Source organism: Xyrauchen texanus, chromosome 37, assembly GCF_025860055.1.
Source record: "Xyrauchen texanus isolate HMW12.3.18 chromosome 37, RBS_HiC_50CHRs, whole genome shotgun sequence".
NCBI lineage: Eukaryota > Metazoa > Chordata > Actinopteri > Cypriniformes > Catostomidae > Xyrauchen > Xyrauchen texanus.
In genome coordinates, this window is record NC_068312.1 from 11,738,074 (window position 1) to 11,761,992 (window position 23,919).

At 39.9% G+C, this 23,919-nt stretch overlaps 1 protein-coding gene across 1 annotated transcript in view; it reads right to left on the reverse strand.

Annotated features, from left to right (window-relative positions):
* Window positions 1-23,919, reverse strand: part of pdlim2 (PDZ and LIM domain 2 (mystique)) — a 107,462-nt gene that overhangs the window by 51,162 nt on the left and 32,381 nt on the right. Inside the window, exons 3-6 of the mRNA XM_052108235.1 lie at window positions 15,726-15,877; window positions 7,181-7,250; window positions 5,838-5,986; window positions 182-254 (exon numbers count right to left, since the gene is read on the reverse strand). Coding sequence (XP_051964195.1) covers window positions 182-254; window positions 5,838-5,986; window positions 7,181-7,250; window positions 15,726-15,877 — 444 coding nt within the window. The remainder of the gene's footprint in view (window positions 1-181; window positions 255-5,837; window positions 5,987-7,180; window positions 7,251-15,725; window positions 15,878-23,919) is intronic.

The following is a 23,919-nucleotide window of genomic DNA, read 5'->3' on the forward strand; positions in this document are numbered from 1 at the left end:
TTTTTGTCAATATGTCCACTACTGATGCAAATAGTGTTTTGTTGCTTTTAGTCCATGTCTGTTAGATTTGAGGGCATTTACACTAAATAATGTCTAAATTGTGACAGAATTATATATATTTTTTATTATTCCTTTAATGATTCAGAGCTATTATTTGTTCTTCTTCAGAGAGTAACCCTACCTGAGAGAGGGGTCTGGACAGTCTGTAGCTCTGTATGTTTTTCTCTTCTGAGGACCAGGAATGGAACTGCAGGCTAAAAAAAAAAAAAAAAGATAGAAAGAAATAGTTAAGTGCAGTGTTGTGAAAACTCTTCTTTTTTTTTTTTTTTACTCCTTCCTGATTTCCTCTGTTTTTGTGTATTTTTTTTCATACTAAATTGTTTTAGATCTTAGAACGAGATTACATAAAACAAAAGGCACCTTCAGTAAACATAAAATACAGTTTTTAATATATTTTTATTAATCGAAGCAAAAAAGTTATCCAACACCTATCACCGTGTGGAAAAACTAACTGCCCCCTTAAACTTAATAGCTGGTTGAGCCACCTTTAGCAGCAACAACTAACCAAACGCTTCCGATAACTGGATATCAGTCTTTTACAACGCTGTGGTGGAATTTTGGCCCACTCTTCTTTGCATAACTGCTTTAGTTCAGGCACATTTTAGGGTTTTCAAGCATGAACTGCCCATTTAAGGTCATGCCATAGCATATCAGTTGGGTTTAAGTCAGGACTTTGACTAGGCCAGTCCAAAACTTTATTTAGCTTATATTGAGCCATTTCAGAGGTGGACTTACTCCTATGCTTTGGATCATTGTCTTGCTGTATAATCCAGATGTGTTTGAGCTCCAACTCATGGACAGATGACCGGACGTGCTCCTTTGGGATTTTATGGTAGAGAGCAGAATTCATGTTTCCCTCAATTATTGCAAGTCACCCTGGACCTGAAGCAGCAAAGCATCCCCACACCATCACGTGTAATAAGACCCCTGTCTTCCAAACATTCAATTTTCGACTCATCAGTCCACAGAACATTCTACCAAAAGGTCTGAGGATCATCAAGGTGTGTCTTGGTAAAATTCAGACGAGCCTTACTGTTCTTATGGGTTAGCAGTGGTTTTCGCCTCGCCGCTCTTCCATGGATGGCATTTTTGGCCAGTGTTGTTCTGATAGTGGAGTCATGAACAGTGGCATTTACTGATGTGAGAGAGGGCTACAGTAATTTGGATGCTGTTCTTGGCTTTTTTTAACTTCCTGGATGAGTCATTGCTGTGCTCATGGAGGAATTTTGGAATGTTGGCCACTTCTAGGAAGATTCACTACTGTGCCAATTTGTATCTATTGGCTCTCACCGTGGTTCTTTGGAGTCCCAAAGCCTTTGAAATAGCTTTGTGACCCTTCCCAAACTGATGTATTTTAATCACCTATTTCCTCATCATTTATGGAATTTCTTTCAACCTTGGCATAGTGTGCTACTGGGTGTGACCCAGTAATGAACATTAGAAATAGTTAAGCTATTAGCTTAGCTACATTTCTGAGTAGCGTGACGGTAGATTTGCTAGTTTTTAAATCAAGTAGCTTTTCAGTAGCGAAGCAAGGTAGTGACAGTGTTGACAAAAGCTACACTGCTACATCATGCCTTGTATTTGGGGTTTAATAAATGGCCGTTTTGAATCAGAACAAAGATGTCCCATCACAAATGAATCACTCATTTGAGTTGTTCTTCAAAATTAATTGGTCACACATGATAGGAATGCGGTCTGAATTGGTTCGCAATTCAATCTGAATGACTCAGAAAGCTTGCGCTAGCGCTGCTGAATCATTTGGCGTGTGCTCTCACTTGTCAACAAGCTCACAGAATATTTTATAACATAGCAAGTAAAGTTGAATCCAGGGTGTGCTGAGTGACTCCAGTCAGGCTTCCTAAGCATCCAACTGACCCAGTTCCTAGGGTGGGTTGAATCAAGTTGGGTTAACCTCCTTGTGGCCGCTATAATGTGGTTCTCGCTGTCGGTGGAGCATGTGGCGAGATTTGCATGGATACCACGAAGAACAGTGTGAGGCCTCCACATGCGCTAGGTCTCCGTGGTAACGCTCTCAAGAAGCCACGAGATAAGAAGCGCGGACTGACTGTCTCAAACGCTGAGGCAACTGAGATTCATCCTCAGCCACCCGGATTGAGGTAAGTCACTACATCACCAAGAGGACCTAGAGCGCATTGGGAACTGGGCATACCAAATTGGGGAGAAAACAGGTGAAAAAAAAAAAAAACAAAACACAGCAAATAAAGATAATGCTGTTTGCAGTGTACAAGGTAACTTTTTTTGCTTCAAAAATAACATTATCATTTAAAAACTGTATTTTGTTTACACCCAGATTGCCTTTGTATTGTGTAATTTTTTAAACATTTTTGTATGAGCTATACAAAAAACAAGAAGAAATCAGGATGGGGCAAATACTGTTTCACAGCACTGTACCCTACAAAGAGCACAAGGCATTTCTGCACTGATGTGTTTTGAATTTTGAAAAAGTTAAAGCAAACTACAGCTGACATGAAATGGTCTGCAGTTACATGAAGATCAAAATGCAAGTCCTTTTTTTCCTCTAAATCTCCACTTTCACATCTGAAAGTCAAATGTGGTGCCTGTTTAGTTTCAGTAAAAAAGTTAGAGTTGGAGTAAAAAGGACAAAAAAAAATATTGTTCTTTCTCACCCACACCTATTATATCGCTTCTGAAGATATGGATTTAAACAATGGAAACATGTGGATTACTTTTCTGTTTCATTTATGTGAATTTTGGAGCTACAAATTTCTGACTACCTTTCACTTGCATTGTATGGACTTGAAGAGCTAATTTTATTTAATTTTATGAAGAGATATTTTTATAAAATTCTTTGTTTGTGTTCTGAAGAAAGTCGTACACATCTGGAATGGCATGAAGGTGAGTAAATGTGAGAATTTTCATTTTTGGGTTAACTATCCCTTTAATCCTAATTTAAAACATAGATCTTAATAGACAACATTATAAATAACATTCAAAACTTGTTTTTTTAACCATGCCATCCATACTGAAGCAACAACTTAAGAATGTAGTCCTAATCCCTTTACTAAATCTGATCAAACCAGCTTCATCAGCGCTGACATCTGGAATGTGCCGCAAACCCTTAGAGGTCAGACCACTACAGCTCTAATGCTGCAGTGAACAGGTAAGGAGGGGTTCATATGTGCATGTAAGAATGGGAGGGCTTAAGGGCACAGACAAGTGAACATTTCATCTGTATTGAAACACTGAACTATGACCTATTCCCTCTGGATAAACCCTTAACAGATTCCTCTAAAAGGCAAACATGGTGCAGCTCCACCGTTACAGAAGAAAATCTTCACAAACTAACCCTGTGAACCTCTGAAGGACTTATGAGGAACCTTAACTTGTATCCTGTAGAATAATTTTAAAACATTTTCATAAAGTTTCTTCATCAGTTGCCATTTCCAACTGCACCATCTTCAACTTTTTGTAGTCCATGTTATAGGATGTCACAGATAAACAAGATTTCATCCCCATTGAGATCTGTACCTCTCATGGAGTTTTTTGCAGGGGTGTAATGTTATTTTCAGTCATTCAGTCTAGAAAATAAGGTTGAATCTTTATTTTACTAATGTTTATTAACAAGAGTTACTGTATTTTCAAATGTTTGTGCCAGTGAGCTTTTTAACATGGACATCAGAAAGCCATTTAATGAAAGAAAGCTGCTTAAGATACGAAATCAGCATTTGCATTTACATGCTCTGTGTTAGCAGTTTACTCATTCCCAACATATACAGTGTGGCCTGGTCAGTAAGTCACTCTCTCACAGCATGTCATTTCCTAGTGACGCTTGGGTAAACAAAGAGCATGGCATCACAGAAAAACTTTGCTCTTTTTGTTCTCCGTTGCCTTACTTTATTTCAAAATATTATACCGTTTGTTTTTGTAACATTTTAATCAGGCTTGACGCCGCATTGTGCTACGATAGTTGTTTTCCTCTTACTAAAAACTGCCGAGGATTCCCCCAGAACATTTTAGTTTAAACGCGGATGCATGGGACAGTAATCAATATTTTAAATTGGTGAGTTCTAGTTCATTGTGTGCATAGGTGTGTGGAATTTTCCCTTTCCTACAGTATTTCCCAGAAAAGTTTAATTTGTGCAATTTGACTTATTCACATGACGCAGCAATACATCCGGTGGCATTAGTTTAGTTGGTCTTTTCCACACACGTACATCATTTATAAACCTGAATAAATGCTGCGCATGCATTTACGTGACCACATAAGCCGTTTTCTCTGGGAGAAATCTTTGTGTGTTAAACCGATTACTTTTAATCCCTTAAAGGGATAGTTCAACCAAAAATGAAAATTCTCCCATCATTTACTCACTCTCATGTCATCCCAGATGAGTATGTCTTACTTTCTTCTGCTGAACACAAAGGAATATTTTTAGAAGAATATCGATGTAGGTCCTTACAATGCAAGTGAAATGTGATCAGACCTTTGTAGCTCCAGAAATCACATAAAGGAAACATAGTAGTCCATATGACTCAAGTGGTTAAATCTATATCTTCTGAAGCAGTATAATAGGTGTGGGTGAGCAACAGATCAATATTTAAGTCATTAATTAACCTAAATCTCCACTTTCATTTTTGCATCTGAAAGTGAAAGTTAATATGTAGATTTTGCGTGAAAAAGGACTTTAATATTGTTTTGTTTCTTATCCACACCTAACATATTGCTTCTGAAGATATAGATTTAACCACTGGAGTCATATGGACTACTATGTTTCCTTTATGAGGTTTTTGGAGCAACAAAAAGTCTGATCACATTTCACTTGCACTGTATGGACCAACAGAGCTGAGATATTCTTCTAAAAATCTTCTTTGTGTTCTGCAGAAGAAAGAAAGTCATACACATCTGGGATGGAATGAGTGTGAGTAAATGATGAGGGTATTTTCATCTTTGGGTGAACTATCCTTTTAAGCGCCGTATGAAAATTGGTGTCCACATTTACATGATTCATATTGCATTTTCAGTTACCTTAATTGCATGTAAATGGGGAATTTAAAGTTGATGTGTTACTATTCAGGTAACTAGCTACAAAACATGGAATGTTTATTTAACTTGATCATCAAGATTCACTTCAAAAAGTTGCTGTGTTATGACTGGTTGACCAGAAAGGTATGACCACAATAGGCAGTGTACGAGAAGATAGCGCCCCTTGCGGCAATGCTGAGAATGCATCGTTTACTTGTGTTGTGTTACGAATAGCATTCTAACATTTCGAAAAACAACGCTACGTAAAATCAAACTTGCATTGCTGAAAGTGTTTGCATTCACATACTTGTGTAAAGAGGACATAACATGATTCAAATCAGCGATGCCGAATTAGTTTAAATCTATTAAGTAAAGCATCAGCTTCAGAGATGCGCTTCCATCAAGTGTTACAACGCATCTCTCACACTTCAAACTATTTTAACTTTTACCCCGTTGGCACTGATATTTCAAAGCAACAGCCAATGATAATCAGGCAGTTAAGAAGCCTTCTCATTTTTGGCCGATGACATAAAATCAAGACAAGATGTTCTTTGCAGTGCTTCGCATGTGGCAAACAAAGCAGCACTTGATGTTAGTGCTGAGTGATTTGTTGATTCCCCAACGCAAGTCATGTGGAAGCCCCTTAAGATCCATGTCAAAAAAAAACATGGCGATAAAAGTGCGTTTAAACACTCTAAACATTTATGTTTTCAGTAATTATGGTTGGAGTGAGGGAAGTTATTTTGTAACTGGTGAATCTGTGCAGTTGTACCTCTTGTTGGTGGGTGTGATCCTGCCTCCTTTGCGCTCTGGGCTGGATGGTGGTTCTGGTGAATATGGCCCAGGGGAAAGAGAGGCTGGGCTGGAGATGGTGTACTCTCTGTAGTTTTGGTTCTCATCTCGACTCACCTGAATGGCCTCCTGTGCAACCAGAGGCAAAGCCACATCAATAGCAGTTCTTTGAGTCTCAAGGCTAGTTTAACCCAAAGTGCTGAGAGCCCAAATATTTTTCACAATTGGAAAGTTTTGCTCAAAGAAACCTTGCATCTAAAAGTTAAGTCTTGGCAGAACAACACGTAAGTGATCAAACATGGATATGCACCTTGGGTCTCTGGTCTTTTCTTGTGTAATGCAACAAAACCTGAAAAAATCCAATCAAGTGCAATACACTGAAAGCAGCCAAAATGTGTTTTAAAAAGATCTCACATGGTCAAAAGGAAGGACTAAGAGACCTTTGGGGTTCACAGACCTTCTGAATTACAGTATCTGTTACAACAGAGACCCATCGGCAGTACCTCTAGCGCATAAAAGGCAGGAACCTTGTCTGATTTATAACATTCTCCGGTTCTTTCACATGTCACGGACATGCAGATTTACTGCCATATAGCCAGAAATGAAAAAGAGGGAAATATATATTTGAATGTCTCATTTTAGGTTAACCTGAAAAAAAAAAAAAGATAAATCTGTGATAAGCAGATAGTGGTTCATCTTCTCTTATTGGAAACCATACATACTCTAACACTCCAAATCTAAGAAGAGAACCAAACACTATCCACTGGGCCAGGAACAGTCTTGTAGAGAAATGTTGAAATGCCACTGACAACAAGACTGAGAATAAGCCTTTGAGGGACAGCCAAGCAATTTTTTGCTGGATAGGAGGTATGGAACTTCTCAAATTTGTAACTTGGGGCAAAGAACCACAGGATTTTACTCCACTTCACCGGTCATTCAGATTTTCAAAAGACCTCATAATTCTTCAAGTACAGACAGTAAGAATGCACATTAACTACAGAATAATCTATACAGTCGCGGTTATAAAATGTGCTAATATGTATCCGCTTTTATCTCATTTTTCCTTGTCTTTCTGTCTTAAGTTTGGCATAGTATTTAGCACACATTCCAAACCATTGAACCATGGTGTTCAAGTATGGCTTGTGTCATTTCCTAAACTTGTTCCTCTAGTCTTCTCCCCTACATTTCTTGAAGTCTTAGGAAGAGTGTGTACATGAAAACCAGTCAATGAGACAGTTAATGTTTTGAACAGCATAAAGGCTATTTCCTTCAGATTTTCCAAATGTCTAACAGTTTATATTTGTTGCTTCAATGAACACCGACCTGGAATCGTCCAACCAATTGCTCCGGGGAGGTAATTCCATTTGTCTGACCAGGAGTGGAAGGAGCAGGCCTGTGTGGAGAGAAGTAAAACATAAGTATATGTATACTGTTTAAGTATGTAAATGTTTGTGAGCTGTAAAACTTGGAAATTGTTTATTGTAAAAAAAAAAAAAAAAACCCGCTACCTACACTGTGCACATGTAGGCTATCTAGTGCCATCCGCTGTATATTTTGTATTGGGTAGAAGTTTTACTCGGGCATCTTGTATGCTGAAGACCACCTTTATTTTCAGTATTAACATTTATAAGTCATGTTAGTCATTTATAAGTCACATCAGCTAGGTGTTTTTGTGACCATCCACATCTCATTTCCCCTTTTGTGTATGTGTTGGTATTATCAGGTATTGTAAATATTGCATAAATCTAAGCATTATTTTCATATTTCTTCCTAATCCTTACGTTGCACTCTGTATATAATAAAGCACTTAATTTTGCTAAATAATTACTGTGTTGGTCGATAGGTTGCCTGTGCAAATAAAATCATTTTCAATATTAATACACAGAATGTATTTCAATTATACTCTCTACATACCCTTAAGACAAAAATAATTAAAATAATAATAATTAAAACGCTGGCACACTGCTAACTTTCCAGTTAATGACAACGTTTCGACCCTAAATGAATCTTTGTAAAGTCAAACAAGCTTGTTTGTCATGACGAAGACCCATTTAGGGTCGAAACATTAGCATTGCGCCAGCATTTGTCTTGTTTTTCTATGAATATAATTTTTTAGCTGGGCACCAGCATCTATTAGATGTGCATATACTACCCTCAGTTTAATGAGCAAGATTTTAGACAAACGTAATTTCACAGTGGGCGGGGCTAACCAGCCAAACGTTTAGGCTGATTATGACAAATATTCAGATTATCATGTAAGGGAAAGTTTTTATTAATTGTCACTTTATTGTGTTGGATCTGTTGTAAATTTGGCTTATTGGGATTGCTAGATACGTTTCATAATAACTTGGCATAAACTTTGGATATCTACTGGAATAATTAGTCCGCAAACAAGCAGGTTTGAGAAGCCATATATGTTACTCTGATAACATAACTGGATATACCATCCTGGCCTCATAGAATGAACATTACTATTAAAAAAAATGATTGCAAACTGAGTTTTACGCACCAAAGCTTCTTCGCAGTTACTGGTGAAATGAACACTAGAGGCACCACAACAACTGTGGGTTTTATTCACTTTCACAGTAATCATGACTACAATGGCTGCTTGTGACTTTAACACGTTTTTTTCACTCTTTCAAAATCACACAATGCTATGTTATCAAAACATAATTTGAAAAACCATAAATTGTAATGCTTTTATTACAGACCCAGCTACATTTACACACTCATATCAATGTGATTAGGTTCTGCGGTAGCTCTCCTGATAGTGTGTCGGATTTAGACTCAGAGATTGCAGTTCCAGCCCAGCCAAACACTCAAGCTGACACATGAGATGAAAGTATCATAGAAGCTTCATGCAATTACGTAGTTGCTGCAGAAAATGAGCCTTGTATGTCACATTTGCTTTTAAAACACTGTCGGTTAGGTTTAGGTGATGGTTAAGGGTAAGGATGATTTTCTTTTCCAACACTATTGGTTGGGCTCAGGCTAATGTTTTAGGTTAGGGAGGTACTATTTACACATTAAAACCACATTAAAACCTAAAATATACTTTAAAAACCATGTCTGATTACAGCATTATTTTTCTCGTTTTTGGCGCCTCCCACTGGACATTTCACTGGGAAACTTACACAAACATGTGTAACACAGCATGTAGTTTTGGTTTGCAAAACTGGCCATATTCCCATAATTGTCATGAGATCAGAATGGGATCAACTTAAGCTTCCTTCAAAGAATGGAAAATGCCAAGTCAACACCAAGTTATCGTAAAACTTTTCTGGCTACCAAGTCATATTCAAACAGGACCCTGAACTAGGGTCCTGTTTGAATATGCAGCGAGCCAGGACGGAATAATCTCAATACTGCCTTTCTTTATAAATTGAGGGTATCCACAAATTTAGAATGGATAGTTTTAAATGTAACAAAATGCAAAAAGCCCCAGGTGCGTGAACATTATTAAATCAGACAGAGGAAAAGACAACTCATCAGCAGAACTCCTAACCAAGAAGCACCATATGTTGGAAAATGTTTATTTATCTTAAAATTAATCACTGGCTTATGGACGGTACAGAAAGCTCTTTCTTGCATGATGAGGGCAGCCAAACAAGGGCCTGATTCAGAGCTGGAGCTCTACATCTTTAGTTAACATTGACATCCTAGTCGAACCAAAGAAGGGGTGGAGGGACAGAAAGGGACTAAAGATTTGTTTGGGGCACTAGTTACATTATAAGAGATGAAATCATGTGTTTTTAGTTTCTGTAGCATCAAATGTTTAGTGAATTTAAATTCGTCTTGCTTTGCTCCACTGTAGTTGTTTGAAATTACTGCAAGTTCTCCTGAAGTACAGACTCATTAAGACCACTTTAAACAATCATAGAGTTGATGCAAGCGTGAGGAATCGAAGGCTCTTTCCAAATCAGCCCTTTTATACTGCTATTTATAAGATCTTTTACTGAGGCTTCTGAAGGTGAGCATCCAGCACTCTTCTATCGCTGCCAGTAAAAACAAGCGCAGGTTTTTACTGGCAAAATACAAAACATATGCAAAATACAAAACACAAACTAGGGCTCTTAAAAGCATCACATTCATTTAAGGGAATGATTAAATAAATTTAACGTTGTTAAAAACAAAATTAATGCTTTCACCTAATGTGACATCACAATAGAACCTTTTAAAGCGCACCACCACATTTGGCAGTGTTCAATACACACAGACGTTCACACACAATCATGTAGCAAGGATCTTATTTACCTTAGTGTAACTTATAAAAAATGACTTCTTAATGGCTAATCTAAATAAAAGCTGGGCTGCCCATTTTTCCAAACAATGGAAGATGTGGGAGTGTTTGGGAAACCGGTTTCCTAGCAGCATAGAAATTCACTTTAATAAAATGTATTCAAACTTCAGCAAGATAAATGTTTAACAATTATTCATGTAATTAATCTCATTAGATATTTTAATCTATTCTAAGACTTAAATATAAATACATTAAACAAACAACACTGTTAAATTAGCATACTCTGATTTGACAGATATGATCAGAAAATAAAAATCCTGTTTCAAATGTTTTCACTCTGCTCAATACTCAACACATCATATAGAATTACTCATTATTTGAAATGCAGTTTGAACAGTGAGACAGCTCTATTTGACATCATTCTGCTAAGTGTCCTGTTTACCAACTCCCCAACAAGGTCATCAGTGAGGAATGAGTGTTGTTTAAATCAGTGGTTCACAACTGTCTTTGATTCAGGACTCAGATTTTACACTAGACATCAGATGGCATCCAAACACAGTCCCTTTTTATTAGTACAAAAGTAATAAAAAATGTCCTTAAAAAAAATACATTCAAAATGGGAATCGTTTTCTGCTCACTTTTAAAAGTTAAAGCCTATCCCAACTATGCATGATTATATGGTTCATTGTTTTTTTTATTGCATATATATTGCATTGCAATATACCATATTCACCACATAAGCCTCAGACAGAGGGGAAAAGGCAGACAGGAAGATGAGAGGACAGAGTATTTAATTTAAATCCATTTATATTTTCAGGTAAACAGCTCCTGCCCAGATGAATGTTTAGTCTGATGTTTCTAGAGAACAAGATTGTCTTTAAGTTGTTGCACCTGTGAAAGGAGCTATACTTCAGAAGACACATGCAGCATGACTAAAATCATACATACAAAATAACCAGGAAAATTATTTGCAACCTCTTCCACATCATAGCATGATTTATGGAGTAAGTTGTTTTGTCATGTGTTTTGTAGGAAGGTGTTGCATCAAGGATTTCAGTGCGCTGCATGCACTGCAGCATTCCAACCATATTTCATCTCTCTTGTGATGAGATCACCACCACAAAGAGTCAACAATAAAACAACATGAGTCGAACATTAAAGGCTCTTCAGCAGCAGGAGAGTTCTCAATGGGGTCATTAATACTCAACTTTGTAACGCAAAGCCAATAGTTACAACTTAAGACAAAAGAGAAGCTTCCAAGACCTCCCGACCAATGCAGAAGTTACTGTATATTGCAGATCAATAAGACATTTCTGTAGTTTTACAATCACTGATGGCAGCACTGTTTTGATATTCCTACACCCCTAAATCTCACTTTACAGACTACATCAAACCTCAAACGTCTAAAGCACTTAAATTTAAAAGTTGCATTACACAGATCGAATGTTACATTACAGATGTAACCGAAAGTGACAATGTCATTACTATAGGTGTCTTAATAATAGGAATCAGAGTTGTTTTAGACCATTCTGGCACCCTAGGTGAGATCCATATTGCTGTCCCCATTGGGGGCGGTTGCATTGCAGCGGCCTCCTTTTTGGCGCCCCCCAGCAGGTGGCCGCCTAGTTTGACTATGCCTAGAAATGCTATGAATGCAGAAAGCAGACTTGTATTCTTGTGAAGCCATGTCTTGCCTAGATACCTTGAAAGAATGAACTGTGAAGGACAGGAGGACGTAGAACACATCTAGTGTGAGCTTCGAAATGTGCTGTGATCTTCCTGTTGCACAATTGACAATCCTAGACATTTGTAGCCAGTGAGAGAACTACTGGAATTATCACACCAGTGAGTTTTTGCAGGAAATGTTAAAAGAATGTCTGCAAACACTCATTTCCTGCATGTGTTTATTACTTTATGAAAATGACCATGTTCACATGAACACCAGAAAGCTGTTTAATGCGAGAAAGCTGCTTAAGGCTCGAAATCCATGTATGCACTTACATGAGCTGTGCTCGCAGCTTTCTCTGAACTCCCATATACATGCGGCTCATTCAGTCAGCAGCTTTCGCCACAGAAATGTAATTTCCCTGCAACACTTGTGTAAATAGCAAACATGGTATCTGAGGAAGAATTTGCTATTTTAATCTCTGTTGCTTCGCTTAATTTCCAGATATTACAAAGTTGATGCTGTGTTAGTTTCCTTCAATTACTATAGCGACCTGCAGCGGAATTGTGCTGCAATACTGGGGTTTCCATCTTACGTAAATTTATGTGATTCCCCCAATGTCCTTGAACGCCAGTACGCGAACGTGAGAGACAGTCGATATTTTATGCTGATGTACATAATAGTTCATAAAGTGTAGGTACTTTTCCCACTGGACTATCCGGTCTGTTCACGCACTATGTGGTGGTGACAAGGTGTGTTAAACCGCATTCCATTTAAATCCATCAGGAAATCAGCGTTCTTTTTTACATAACATTTCAGAAAGTTTAATCAGTGTCATAAAATCACTTACTAACCATTTCTGTACAATGTTATGGCCAATTTTACATCTTTGTTGCCATGATGTAATGTCAAAGAAATCCTAAAACCCTACAATGACTGTAACAAGTACAATTTAAACAACTTTACATAATTCATGATTTTATACAGAAAAATTACTGTAAGTGCTTTTATAAACTTATAAGCTTCACATTTCTGCCTTTAAACCTTCTAAAAATGGGTGCGGCCCCATTCACTTCCATTTTAAGAGCCTCACTATAACCACTGTTTTTAAAGAAAAGGACGAAGAAATTCAAAATGAATTTTTATGATACTGCATGCTACATTTCATTTGTGCAGAATGAAAGCATTAAATTTGACCTTATCTACAATTGTGATGCTATTGTTTTGTTGCTTTACAAGCAATGGTATATCCTTCAAATCTTCTAGGAAAACTGACCAATTCTGGAGCAGAACCTGAATGGTTTTCAATGTGACTTGCATGGGTCTGTAATGCAATACATAAATTTACATGAATGCACTGGTAGATATGCAGATAAACTGGCTGGCTGCCATTAATCTGTGAAAACACTAGTCTCTAAGTGCTTAGAACCAGCTTTCATGCCACTGTTTTGTCATATTCCAAGTTATAGACACAAGTACAGAAAAGTATACTTGAGGATAGATTGTAGTGCAAACTAAAGGGATAGCAGTAGACAGCAGGATACTTACATAACTCTAGACCAATATGAACTCTGTTTAAGCTGGAAGAGGGCAGACACACACCCTCTTCCTCCAATACTGTGGGCTACAGGACACACACGCACGCGCGCGCACACACACACACACACACACACACACACACACACACACACACACACACACACACACACACACACACACAGCTAGAGAGTGCCATTGTCAGAGCAGTGTTGTTTCTGGCCTGGTCAGAGACATGAGGTCAGTAGAGAAAAATGTCCTCACATGGACATGGGAGTGAGTGTGTATGTGTGTAAGAGTGTATGCGCTTGTGTTTTCCATTCTGTGCACCACATTGAAAATAAAGTTACATTTGTGTGTTACATTTAAAATGCCATTTAAATTCCTATTCAGTTCCAGAATTGGAAGTGAAGAACAGAGAATGAATCTTTTTATGAAATTAATATAATTTTGCAGTTTATACAGTGCATTCATAAAGTATTCATACCTCTTCATTTTTTATGCTAAAATGCTTTAAATTATTTATTTTTTCACATCAATCTACACTCCATACCCCATAATAACAAAAAAAAAAAGATTTTTGATAACTTTGCAAATTTATAAAAAACATTTTTATTTAAAGTATTCAGACCCTTTCTATGACACTTGATATTTAGCTCAGGTTCATCCCATTTTGCTGGATAATATTTTAGGGCTGCATTCAAAACCAAAAGGTAGTGGGGTCTCATTGCCTCGCTGCACTATCAATAAATGACTCAATAGACAGCGTTTGTGTACAAAGGTTTTGGACAGGCTACTGAGGCAGCATAATGTCACATTGTTGCTAGAATACCAGCAACTGATTATCATCATCTGGTGCCCACTAAAGATAACGCATCTACTTCATTCATCCAACCGAACCACAATGGTTCTTATCTTATATTCTAGAACAAAATCAAGATTGTTTTGCCAAAATCAAGTGTATATTTCAATTAAAATACTAATTTCACATCTCACTAGAAATGGAATCAAATGTTGGAAAAAGTGGTAAAACCAAAACGTACATTTATTCACAAAATGGCAATCAACTGCCTCTTCGGCCGCCATTTGATTTTCTTCAGATCAACGGGCACAGTAATGTGGGATTTCATAGGCAGTAAAGGATAAATCTAAGCTGCCTTCAGAAATCTATCAAAAGAAGGCATCTCAGTAGACAGGATGTGACACAAATATTGAATTCGGATATCCCTTCCTACCTCTTTATACAGCCTCCGGAGGCAGCATTTTCCAGGTTTTGAATACAGCAGAGATGTTTCTACACTTTGATTGGAGTCCACCTGTTGCAAATTTCATGATTGGACATGATTTGGAAAGGCACACATATACATATATATATATGGTCTCACAGCTGAAAATGCATATCAGAGCAAAAAAACAAACCATGAGGTCAAAGGAACACCCTGCAGAGCTCAGACAGGATTGTGTCGAGGCACATAATCTGTGGAAGGCTACATAATTTTTTTGGCTGCATTGAAGGTTCCCAAGAGCACAGTGGCCTCCATAATTCTTAAATGGAAGAAGTTTGGAACAACATGGACTCTTTCTTGAGCTTGCCACCTTGCCAAACTGAGCAATCGGGAGAAGGGCCTTGGTAAGTGAGGTGACCAAGAACCTGATGGCTCCAGAGATCATGTGTGGAGATAGGAGAAACTTGCAGCAGAACAACCATCACTGCAAAACTGCACAAGGTTCACCTTCCAAAAGACAATGACCCCAAGCACGCAACCAAGACAACGCAAGTGTGGCTTAGGAACAACTCTGTTAATGTCATTGAGTGGCCAAGCTAGAGGCTTGAACCCAATCAAACAGCTCAAGAGAAATGTGGACAGCTGAAAATGGCTGTCCACCGATGGTCCCCAGGGTCTGAATACTTAAGTTAATGTGATATTTCAGTTTTTCTTTTTACTTTTTCATTATGGGGTATGGAGTGTAGATTGATGTGAGAAAAATACATAATTTAAAGCTTTATTTTAACATTATTAAAAGGCTGCAACATAAATTGTGAAAAAATAAAGGGGTCTGAATTCTTCATGAATGCACCGTATATTCATATCAGTAGAATTCTGAGCCATTCATACGATTCATTTTCAGTATCAATTACCAATATACAGTATATGCAATACCACCAGTTAGCACCACAAATACACAACAAAAACTGCGAAGTTTGAAGGGCGAAAAGCCAAACCTATATGAAGCGGTGTGATTAAATGCACTTGAAGTATCTTTGTATTGGCTAGTTCTATAATCATCAAGCGTTACATCTCTTAAGACATAACGCTCTGTCATACTGCAAGTACAATTTTCACTAAACTGATCATCCATTGGGAACTGGGTTTAATGAGTGAGCCGAGTGCGATGCTTGTGTGTTTGTGAATGCGTTTGTGTACCTTTCCACGAGAAGTTGCAGTTGTGTTGTGCAGCTCTTGATTTTGTTTTGTGCCTCTACATTCAGCATATCACCGGTATTCTGTCCATTGATCTCCGTGATGATGTCTCCAGGCTGAAGACAGGCCGTCTCTGCCTTACTGCCAGTGTTCACCTGAGACAAAAACATTAAGCAGTCAGAACTCTGAACCCATTAAAAGGATGTGCTTTGTGTGCTTTTTGGAGCTTCAAAAGTTCTGGCCACCATTCACTTGCATTGTGTGGACCTACAGAGTTTAAATATTCTTCCAAAAATCCACGTTTGTGTTCTGCAGAAGAAAGAAAGTCAAAACACATCTGGGATGGCATGAGGGTGAGTAAATGAGAGAATTTTAAAATTGGGTGAACTATCCCTTTAACTGTTCAGAATAAACAGTGGGAGTCTGAGACACAATAAGAACAAAACCATTAAATCAGAGATGAGGCTTCTATGTTAAGATGTTCTCTGATAAATAAAAGAACATTAGGTTAGTTCAAATGGATATTTCAAATGTGTTTACACCCTAAAATTTATTTTATCTCTGCAGGTCATCAGAGGTTGCTGATGCTGACCAAAAATTGGATGCACTAATCCATTTTCTTGCCGCTAAAAATTGGACTACAATTGGTAAACGCTGCATGGCATCCCTGCTCACTTCAAGATGCAAGCACTTTGCCCATCTCTTGTGTCATCAGACACCCACATCAGCAGCAGTCACTGTTGTTTATGTAGCCTAACATCAACAACATTGAAATGAATGACTTTCGGTGGCTTTGTTGATGCAAATCTTTGTCAGTGTTAATGTCCCTTTAGAATTGTGGATAACTCGAGTTTGACAGAGATTACGGTTACATCCATAATATTTGTTCATTCTGAAACAATTCACAAAAATTTCACTAAAATGTTTGAGCATAATACAATACTTGGAGACTTTTGGTGACTTCACGTTCTGTGCAAACATTAGTAGCTGGGTTTCTCTCCACATATTTTTATGTGCATTTTGGGGTATTTCATAAAAACTCTTGGATGGAAACACCTAGATGTAAATAAAATCTCCAAAATGAACATAAAAACATAAATGCTCACTTGGGGTGGATACACTTCTATTATATAAGAAGAAATGCGCATAAACTCTGAAGGAAACATATACCAAATAAAGGAATACAAGATGCGTGTCAAAAAAAAATCATGTGACCGAGTAACGCTGTATTAACTGGACTAACTCGCGGACCAATCATCACATGTGAAATGTTGCCCTGGTTAACATAAAATAACGGTCAATAGAAAATCCAAAGCCCGCACAGGGTTTGCAGAGCAAATAAGTTGCATACAAACTTGAACTGTGCTGAAGAGCAGGTTTATTGAAACTTAAATAATATCTTATAGAGCTGTATGGCAAAGTAATAAGGATGGAAGAAGGCACACATAGAGCTCAGAAAACTGTGAGACGCACTGTCGCTTCCAGACATGAGACAAGTTCTTCAGCATGTTTTGTCTGTGTGCTTTAAACGGCAAGGGTTTTATTAATAAAGGAGTCACACACAGTGGCTACAATTCCTCTGAAAGTGACAATTATGTTATATAGCTAATCTCTTGCATTCAAGCTAGATGCAGTTTTCCCCTATCCAGATGACAGTAACAGGAAGCTGAGACAATTGATTTCCATGATGTATTTTACTGATGTCCAAAAAATATATAATTATGATGATCGTCACTGGTACTAATATTTTGTCCACCTAGGCAGTACAAACTTTAAGTTGTTTAATATATCTATTATAAAACACAACCTCTTCATTAGATGCGTTTTGTCTTTCTGCAGCAGCCACTTTGATTTGGGATAGATTAAAAAAATAATGAGTCCTTAAGGGGAGTGAAGATCAAGGATCAAGAGTCTGCTAAATGGTGGAGTGTAATGAGAAGCAGATGCTTAAAACCAAACTGACTAGACCTGCACTTCGAGGACTTGAGCAAAGCTTAGATTCCCCTCAAGACCATTAGGAGGTAAAGAGGAAACCAACACTAGAACCAGACTCAAAACAACCAAACAAGGAATGAAGGGCACTACAGACTGCCAAACAGTTTTTGTTGTTGCAAGTTGACAGCGGAGGGGCAGAGGTGCCACGTCTGTGGACCTGCTCTAGGAGCAAATAACCGTTGCCGCAGAGACACACAATGAAGCGTGTCTCATGCAATTTGAGCGTCCTTCACTTCACAATGTAAGAGAATGTCCATTCCCTGTGTAGATGATAGCGGAGGGAGAGAGGAATAAAAATTAAAAAAAAGAGGGTTGAGAGCATACATAGCCCCAGTATGTGATTTCACAAACTTTTTATAGAAATGTCTAACCTATTAAAATAAGAATGTCTAAATAGATATATAAACCCTTATGTCGGACAAATAATACTGATGCTAAGGAAAGTGCTCAAGCAACCCGATGCTATGATTAATATCCGAGGCAGACTCCACTTTGGTTTGTGAGCATCTACTGTATTCGGTGACAAGGATAACATCCACTCTGACAACTGGTATAGAACTTCAGTAGTTTCATAAACGGCAATTTAAAACCATTTTGAAAACTTCCTAGTGTCGGGTAAAGAAAAACTGCTGTATATGTTCTTTTTAAGACCCCCCCAAACCTTTTAATTTGACTTGCTTTTGGAGTGTTCAAGACTTAATGAAAAGGGAAGGTCAGACCCCTGATACGTCCCCATATTTCACACTCTGCATGGGCCTCATATATGACATGTAAATGTACATAAAAATACTTGAATCATACAAAAGGAGAAAGAGTCAGGAAAGGGTGTCCTGAGAAAGGCAATGAAAGGAGAGATCGAAGGGACACAAGACTTGTGCCCGTGCCAACCTCCAGCCACTTCAGTCTGTCCATGTATCACCATGAGGCCCTTTGGAGCCCTCTTCAGAAAAAAAAAAATCACTGAATCAAACCATGCTGTTCTCTACTGTGTTCTTTACAACAAGGGTTCTCAACTGGTTGGTTGGGAACTAAAATGGGTTGCAAGTAAATTGCAGCTACTGGTATTAAACAAATCATACACTGTTAGGATAGTAAAACAAAAAGGCTTATCAATGTTTAAAAGGGAGGAAAACCGCTTCCCATTTCCGTTGACGTCAAAGGCCGTGGACAAAATCAAACTATGTTTACTTTAAACAACTGGCACATTGTTGGATTGCCACTTGATATCAAAATATAACATTTTTGTAATCAAGAAAAATCTGTGGTAAATGACTTATACTCATTATCTTCACTGATTTAGGGTGTTGCACAGGCTTACAAAAAAGAGCTGGTATTGGTGAAGTTATCAGTGAAGTTTCACTGACAGTTTAAGTGAAAAACTGGCGCTTAACTGCACATCTGAAACATTGTGGTGATGCATACAATAAGGTCAATGCGAGCCACAAATATTGAGAGCATTTATGTCTTTAAGTGGTTTCGTTTTAAAACCCAGTGGCTTTTAAATTATGATTATAATCCAGATGTGATGTATGACCTGAATGGAAAGGTCCATTTACTGTCTTTAATCAGAAACTGGAGTGCGATTCCCGGTCTTGACATGGGATGAGAATTTTTTTGTAGTTGAGAGGGACTGTTTTTATTCCTTCTCAGAAAAGAAAAAAGGAATGACTTTTTGCCACATTAAAAACAAAAATAAATGTGTTCCAGACTAGGTGGCAGAAGTTTAAAAGACTCCCAAGAGCCCGTTTAAATATTCACTCACAATTGCCAGTGTTGAATTCTTGCTCTTATGTAGCCAGTGGGTTGCAAATGACATGGATACAAAAATATCTTTGTGATTTATTCTGATGTTGTTTGTTTTTTTTAAAGAACAGAGGTCGATAGAGTTGTGTTGATTTTTAAGAGAGAAAAAAAAGAATGAAAAATGATAAAATGAAGTATGAAAATGTAATATTGTACAAAAAAGAAATATGGTAGAGGCTAATATCCAAATGAAGCCTATCCATATGCTTCAGCATACATCACCTTAATACATGCTTATAACATTCACAGCATTTTATGCATTTAACGCATGCTTAAACACTCACAGCATTTTATTTATATTTAGCCAGGCTATAAGGACATGTATTACAGTTTAAACAATAAAATTCTCATTACACCTGTTCGCTAAATTGGAAAACACAATGAGCTATACATCAATAAATAAGATATGATTAATTCTAAATTTGCATACCTAGTTCTCGCATGTGCACAAAAACGTGATCAAACTCCACACTTGCAATCCACATGCATCCTTCATAAATGATCCACAACAACAGTCAATTTTTAAACACAACTCTTCTGAACACATATTTAATGCAATTTATAAGCATTTTGTGTGAAATTGTATATTTACCCAAATAATTCTCAAACGATGAACAAAATTGGGAGCTCTTTTGCACAGCGCATGTCCTCACGCTTCTAACACAAGAGAGTGCCAAAAAGCAAAACAAACAAATTTAACAGAAAAGATCCTGTGGATGCTGTGGACAGTTATTTTGGTGTGACATTTCACCTGCTTTGAGCACAGTAGCAATAAAAGGATTTTCTTACATTATAGCGTCCACTAACAAATGTAGGACTTGACTCAAGGAATCAGAAGAACTAATCATTTTGATTCTAGCCTTTACGGTTGCAGAGATACGAGCCAAAACATAAGTGTTTATTATAGAGCCACCTAGGGTCAGATGGGTGTGCGTTTATGCGCCCGCGTAGTGAGGGGGATTTGGGATCATCCTGCCAAGTTTGGTGTCTCCACGACTTACAGTCTCTGACACCAAGACACTTTTGAGGCAGAAAAAAAAAGAAAAATAAATAAGTTTAATTACAAAAGGGTTCCAGCAGCTTTGCAGCTTGGCCCCTTAATTAGGCTCTGTTATGCTCACATGACCCCAATCAGATGCGTTTCATAGAGATATACTGACAAAAATACAGGCTAAATAACTGTAACGACTTTCTGCACAAAACCATCAAAGAGAAGCAATAAATAAGATGCGCTCGAATACAGAGCGGTACAAAACGAATCGGTTACTAACGTAACCTCGGTTCTCTCTAGATGAGGGAACGAGTATTGCGTAAGCTAGCTTACGCTACGGGAAAGATTAATCTTTTCTGAGATATTGAAGCCAAAAAATTATCCTTAATTTTGTATCCATTGTCAACGCAGTGCGGCAGCTGCAGACCTTGAGCGGGCTAGCTAGCGAGCTCATTGGTTGCTCTGCGGCAACTGCTGCAGCCTATAGACGAGCTTGGGCTGAACTCGCATCCAATGAGAGGCGTTAGCGCTCACTGCATCAAAGCCCGCCAAAAAGGGCGTGACTAGAGTGCATATAAGCGTAGTTCGTGAGGCTGGAACCCTGGTTTTCATTGAATGAAGCGAAAAATCGCTGCGTGGCGCGAGCACGGCCGGTTACGCAATACTCGTTCCCTCATCTAGAGAGAACCGAGGTTACGTTAGTAACCGATTCGTTCTCTTCACGAGAGGTTCTCTCGTATTGCGTAAGCTAGCTTACGCTACGGGAACCCTTTGTCAACACCGCGTGCGCCAAGCAACCACTGCATGAGCCCCAGGGAATTAAGGGGGACCCGGGGGAGCCCTTGTGAGTGGGGAATTAATATTTGGCCGATAAGAGTGCGGGCCAGTGTGTGTGTAGTACATAAGCACATAGACAGAGCGGCGGTGCCGGTCTGTGTGGAATGTGTCCCATTAATGCAGCTCACCAGGGAGCTGTAGCGTGATTAAACCGCTAGCAGTTTAGCCTGCAGAGCGGGTACTTCCAGATTGTAAAATCTGACAAAGGTGGAGGGGAAGCCCAGCCCGCTGCCACACATATGTCGTGAATGGAAATCCCGCTGGACCATGCCCACGAGGAGGCCATGCCTCTAGGAGTGAGCCTTAATGCCTAGCGGGCATGGTAGGTCTTTTGACGCCGCACGCGGCAGCAATAGCGTCCACTATCCATCTGGACAGTGTCTGTTTCGAGGCGGCGAGACCTTTGGGAGCCCTCGAACGAAACGAAAAGCTGCTCGGAGCTCCTGAAAGATGCGGAGCGCGCAGTATACAATCTCAGTGCTCTGACTGGGCAAAGGAGATTGGCGTCGCGTTCGCTATCAGATGCTGGTAGCGCCGACAAGGAAATGATCTGTGCTCTGAAAGGAGTACCGACCACCTTGGGGACGTAGCCGTGTCTAGGCTTTAAAATGACCTTGGAGTCACTTGGTCCAAACTCAAGACACGCAGCGCTGACAGATAGCGCGTGAAGGTCTCCCACCCGCTTAACTGATGATAGGGCAGTTAGAAAACGGTTTTAAGTGAGAGGTGTTTCACATCCACGGATTGAAGCGGTTCGAAAGGGGGCTTTCATAGCTTCGAGAACTATAGAAAGGTCCCAGATAGGAACCGATGGGGGGCGCGGAGGGTTCATCCTTCTAGCTCCCCTGAGGAAGCGGATGACCAGCTCGTTTTTACCCTGTGACTGGCCGTGCAGGGGTTCAGCGAACGCCGTGACGGCCACCACGTACACTTTGAGCGTGGATGGGGATCTGCCCTTATCCAGCAGCTCTTGTAAAAACACGAGCAGCGGCGACACCCCACATGTCCATGGGTCCAGGTCTCTGTCAGTGCACCATTTTGAAAACACAGACCATTTTGACGCATAGAATCTTCTCATGGAGGGGGTTCTAGCGTGTATGATGGTGTTTATTACTCCTTCTGGCAAAGCGACGGGTAGTCGTTGATCACCCACGCGTGTAGCGCCCAGCGCTCTGGGTGGGGATACCAGATCGTTCCGCGAGCTTGCGAGAGGAGATCTGCTCTCACTGGGATGGGCCACGGCGCTGTCAGTGACAGCTGCGTAAGCTCCGGGAACCATGTTTGATTCTCCCAGCTGGGCTATGAGGAGCACCAAGTGGCGCTGCTTCCTGATCCTCTCCATTACCTGTGGCAATAGCGAGACGGGAGGGAAGGCGTACGCGGGCGGTTGGGCCAGTCCTGGGCCAGCTGCGTCCTCGCTGAGAAAAATATTGGGCAGTGAGAGTTCTCTTCTGACGCAAAGAGGTCTATCTCTGCTCTGCCGAATATGCACCATAACGTCTGGAATGTTTGAGCGTGCAGGGACCATTCCCCTGGGGGAATATTGTCTCTGGACAGTCTGTCTGGGCCGTCGTTCAGGTGGCCTGGCACGTGCGTCGCCCTCAGCGAGCACAGGTGGCGCTGGGACCAACTCAGTATGCGTTTCGTCAGATGGAAGAGGTTCCTGGATCTGACACTGCCCTGACAGTTTAGATAGGATACCACAGACCTGTTGTCCGAGCAGACCAGGACGTGGTGACCCTGAATGATCGGGAGGAAGCGCACGAGCACGTACTCGACCGCTTTCCAGACAATTTATGTGAAGGAGCTTTTCCTGAACTGACCATAGGCCAAAAACCGGAGAGCCCTCGCAGACCGCGCCCCAACCCGTGTTGGACGCCGCCTGTCGAGATGACTTTTCGGCGAGATACAGCTCCCATCATCACTCCCCGCTGATACCACTCGCCACTGTCCAGGGCTGCAGAGCTGAAATACAGGTCTGAGTCACTCTGATTGGCTGGCGGCCTGTGGCCCAAGCCCGGCGAGACGCGTGGGTGTTTAGCCAATGCTGAAGCGGGCGATGCGCAGTAAACCCAGTTGAAGTACTGCTGCGGCTGAGGCCATGTAGCCTAGCACTCTCTGAAACTTCTTCAGAGGTGTGAGGCTGTTCATCTGAAATGACGCTGCTAGTCGCTGCACACGGCGCACGCGCTGTGTAGATAAGCGAGCCGTCATTGCCACGGAGTCTAGTTCTATTCCAAGGAAGGAAATTGTCTGACTGGGCTGTAGTGAGCTCTTGGTCCAATTGACTGCAAGGCCCAAACTGTTCAGATGACTGAGGAGAACTGTCCTGTGAGACAGAAGCTCCGTATGTGATTGTGTCAAAATCATCCAATCGTCCAAATAGTTCAGAATTCGCAAACCCTGACTCCGCAGGGGTGCGAGCGCCGCGTCCATGCACTTCGTGAAAGTACGGGGTGCTAAGGACAGGCCGAACGGAAGGACGGTGTATTGATAAAGCTGGCCGTCGAAGGCAAATCTCAAGAATGGCCTGTGATGGGGATTTATCTGAATCTGAAAGTATGCATCTTT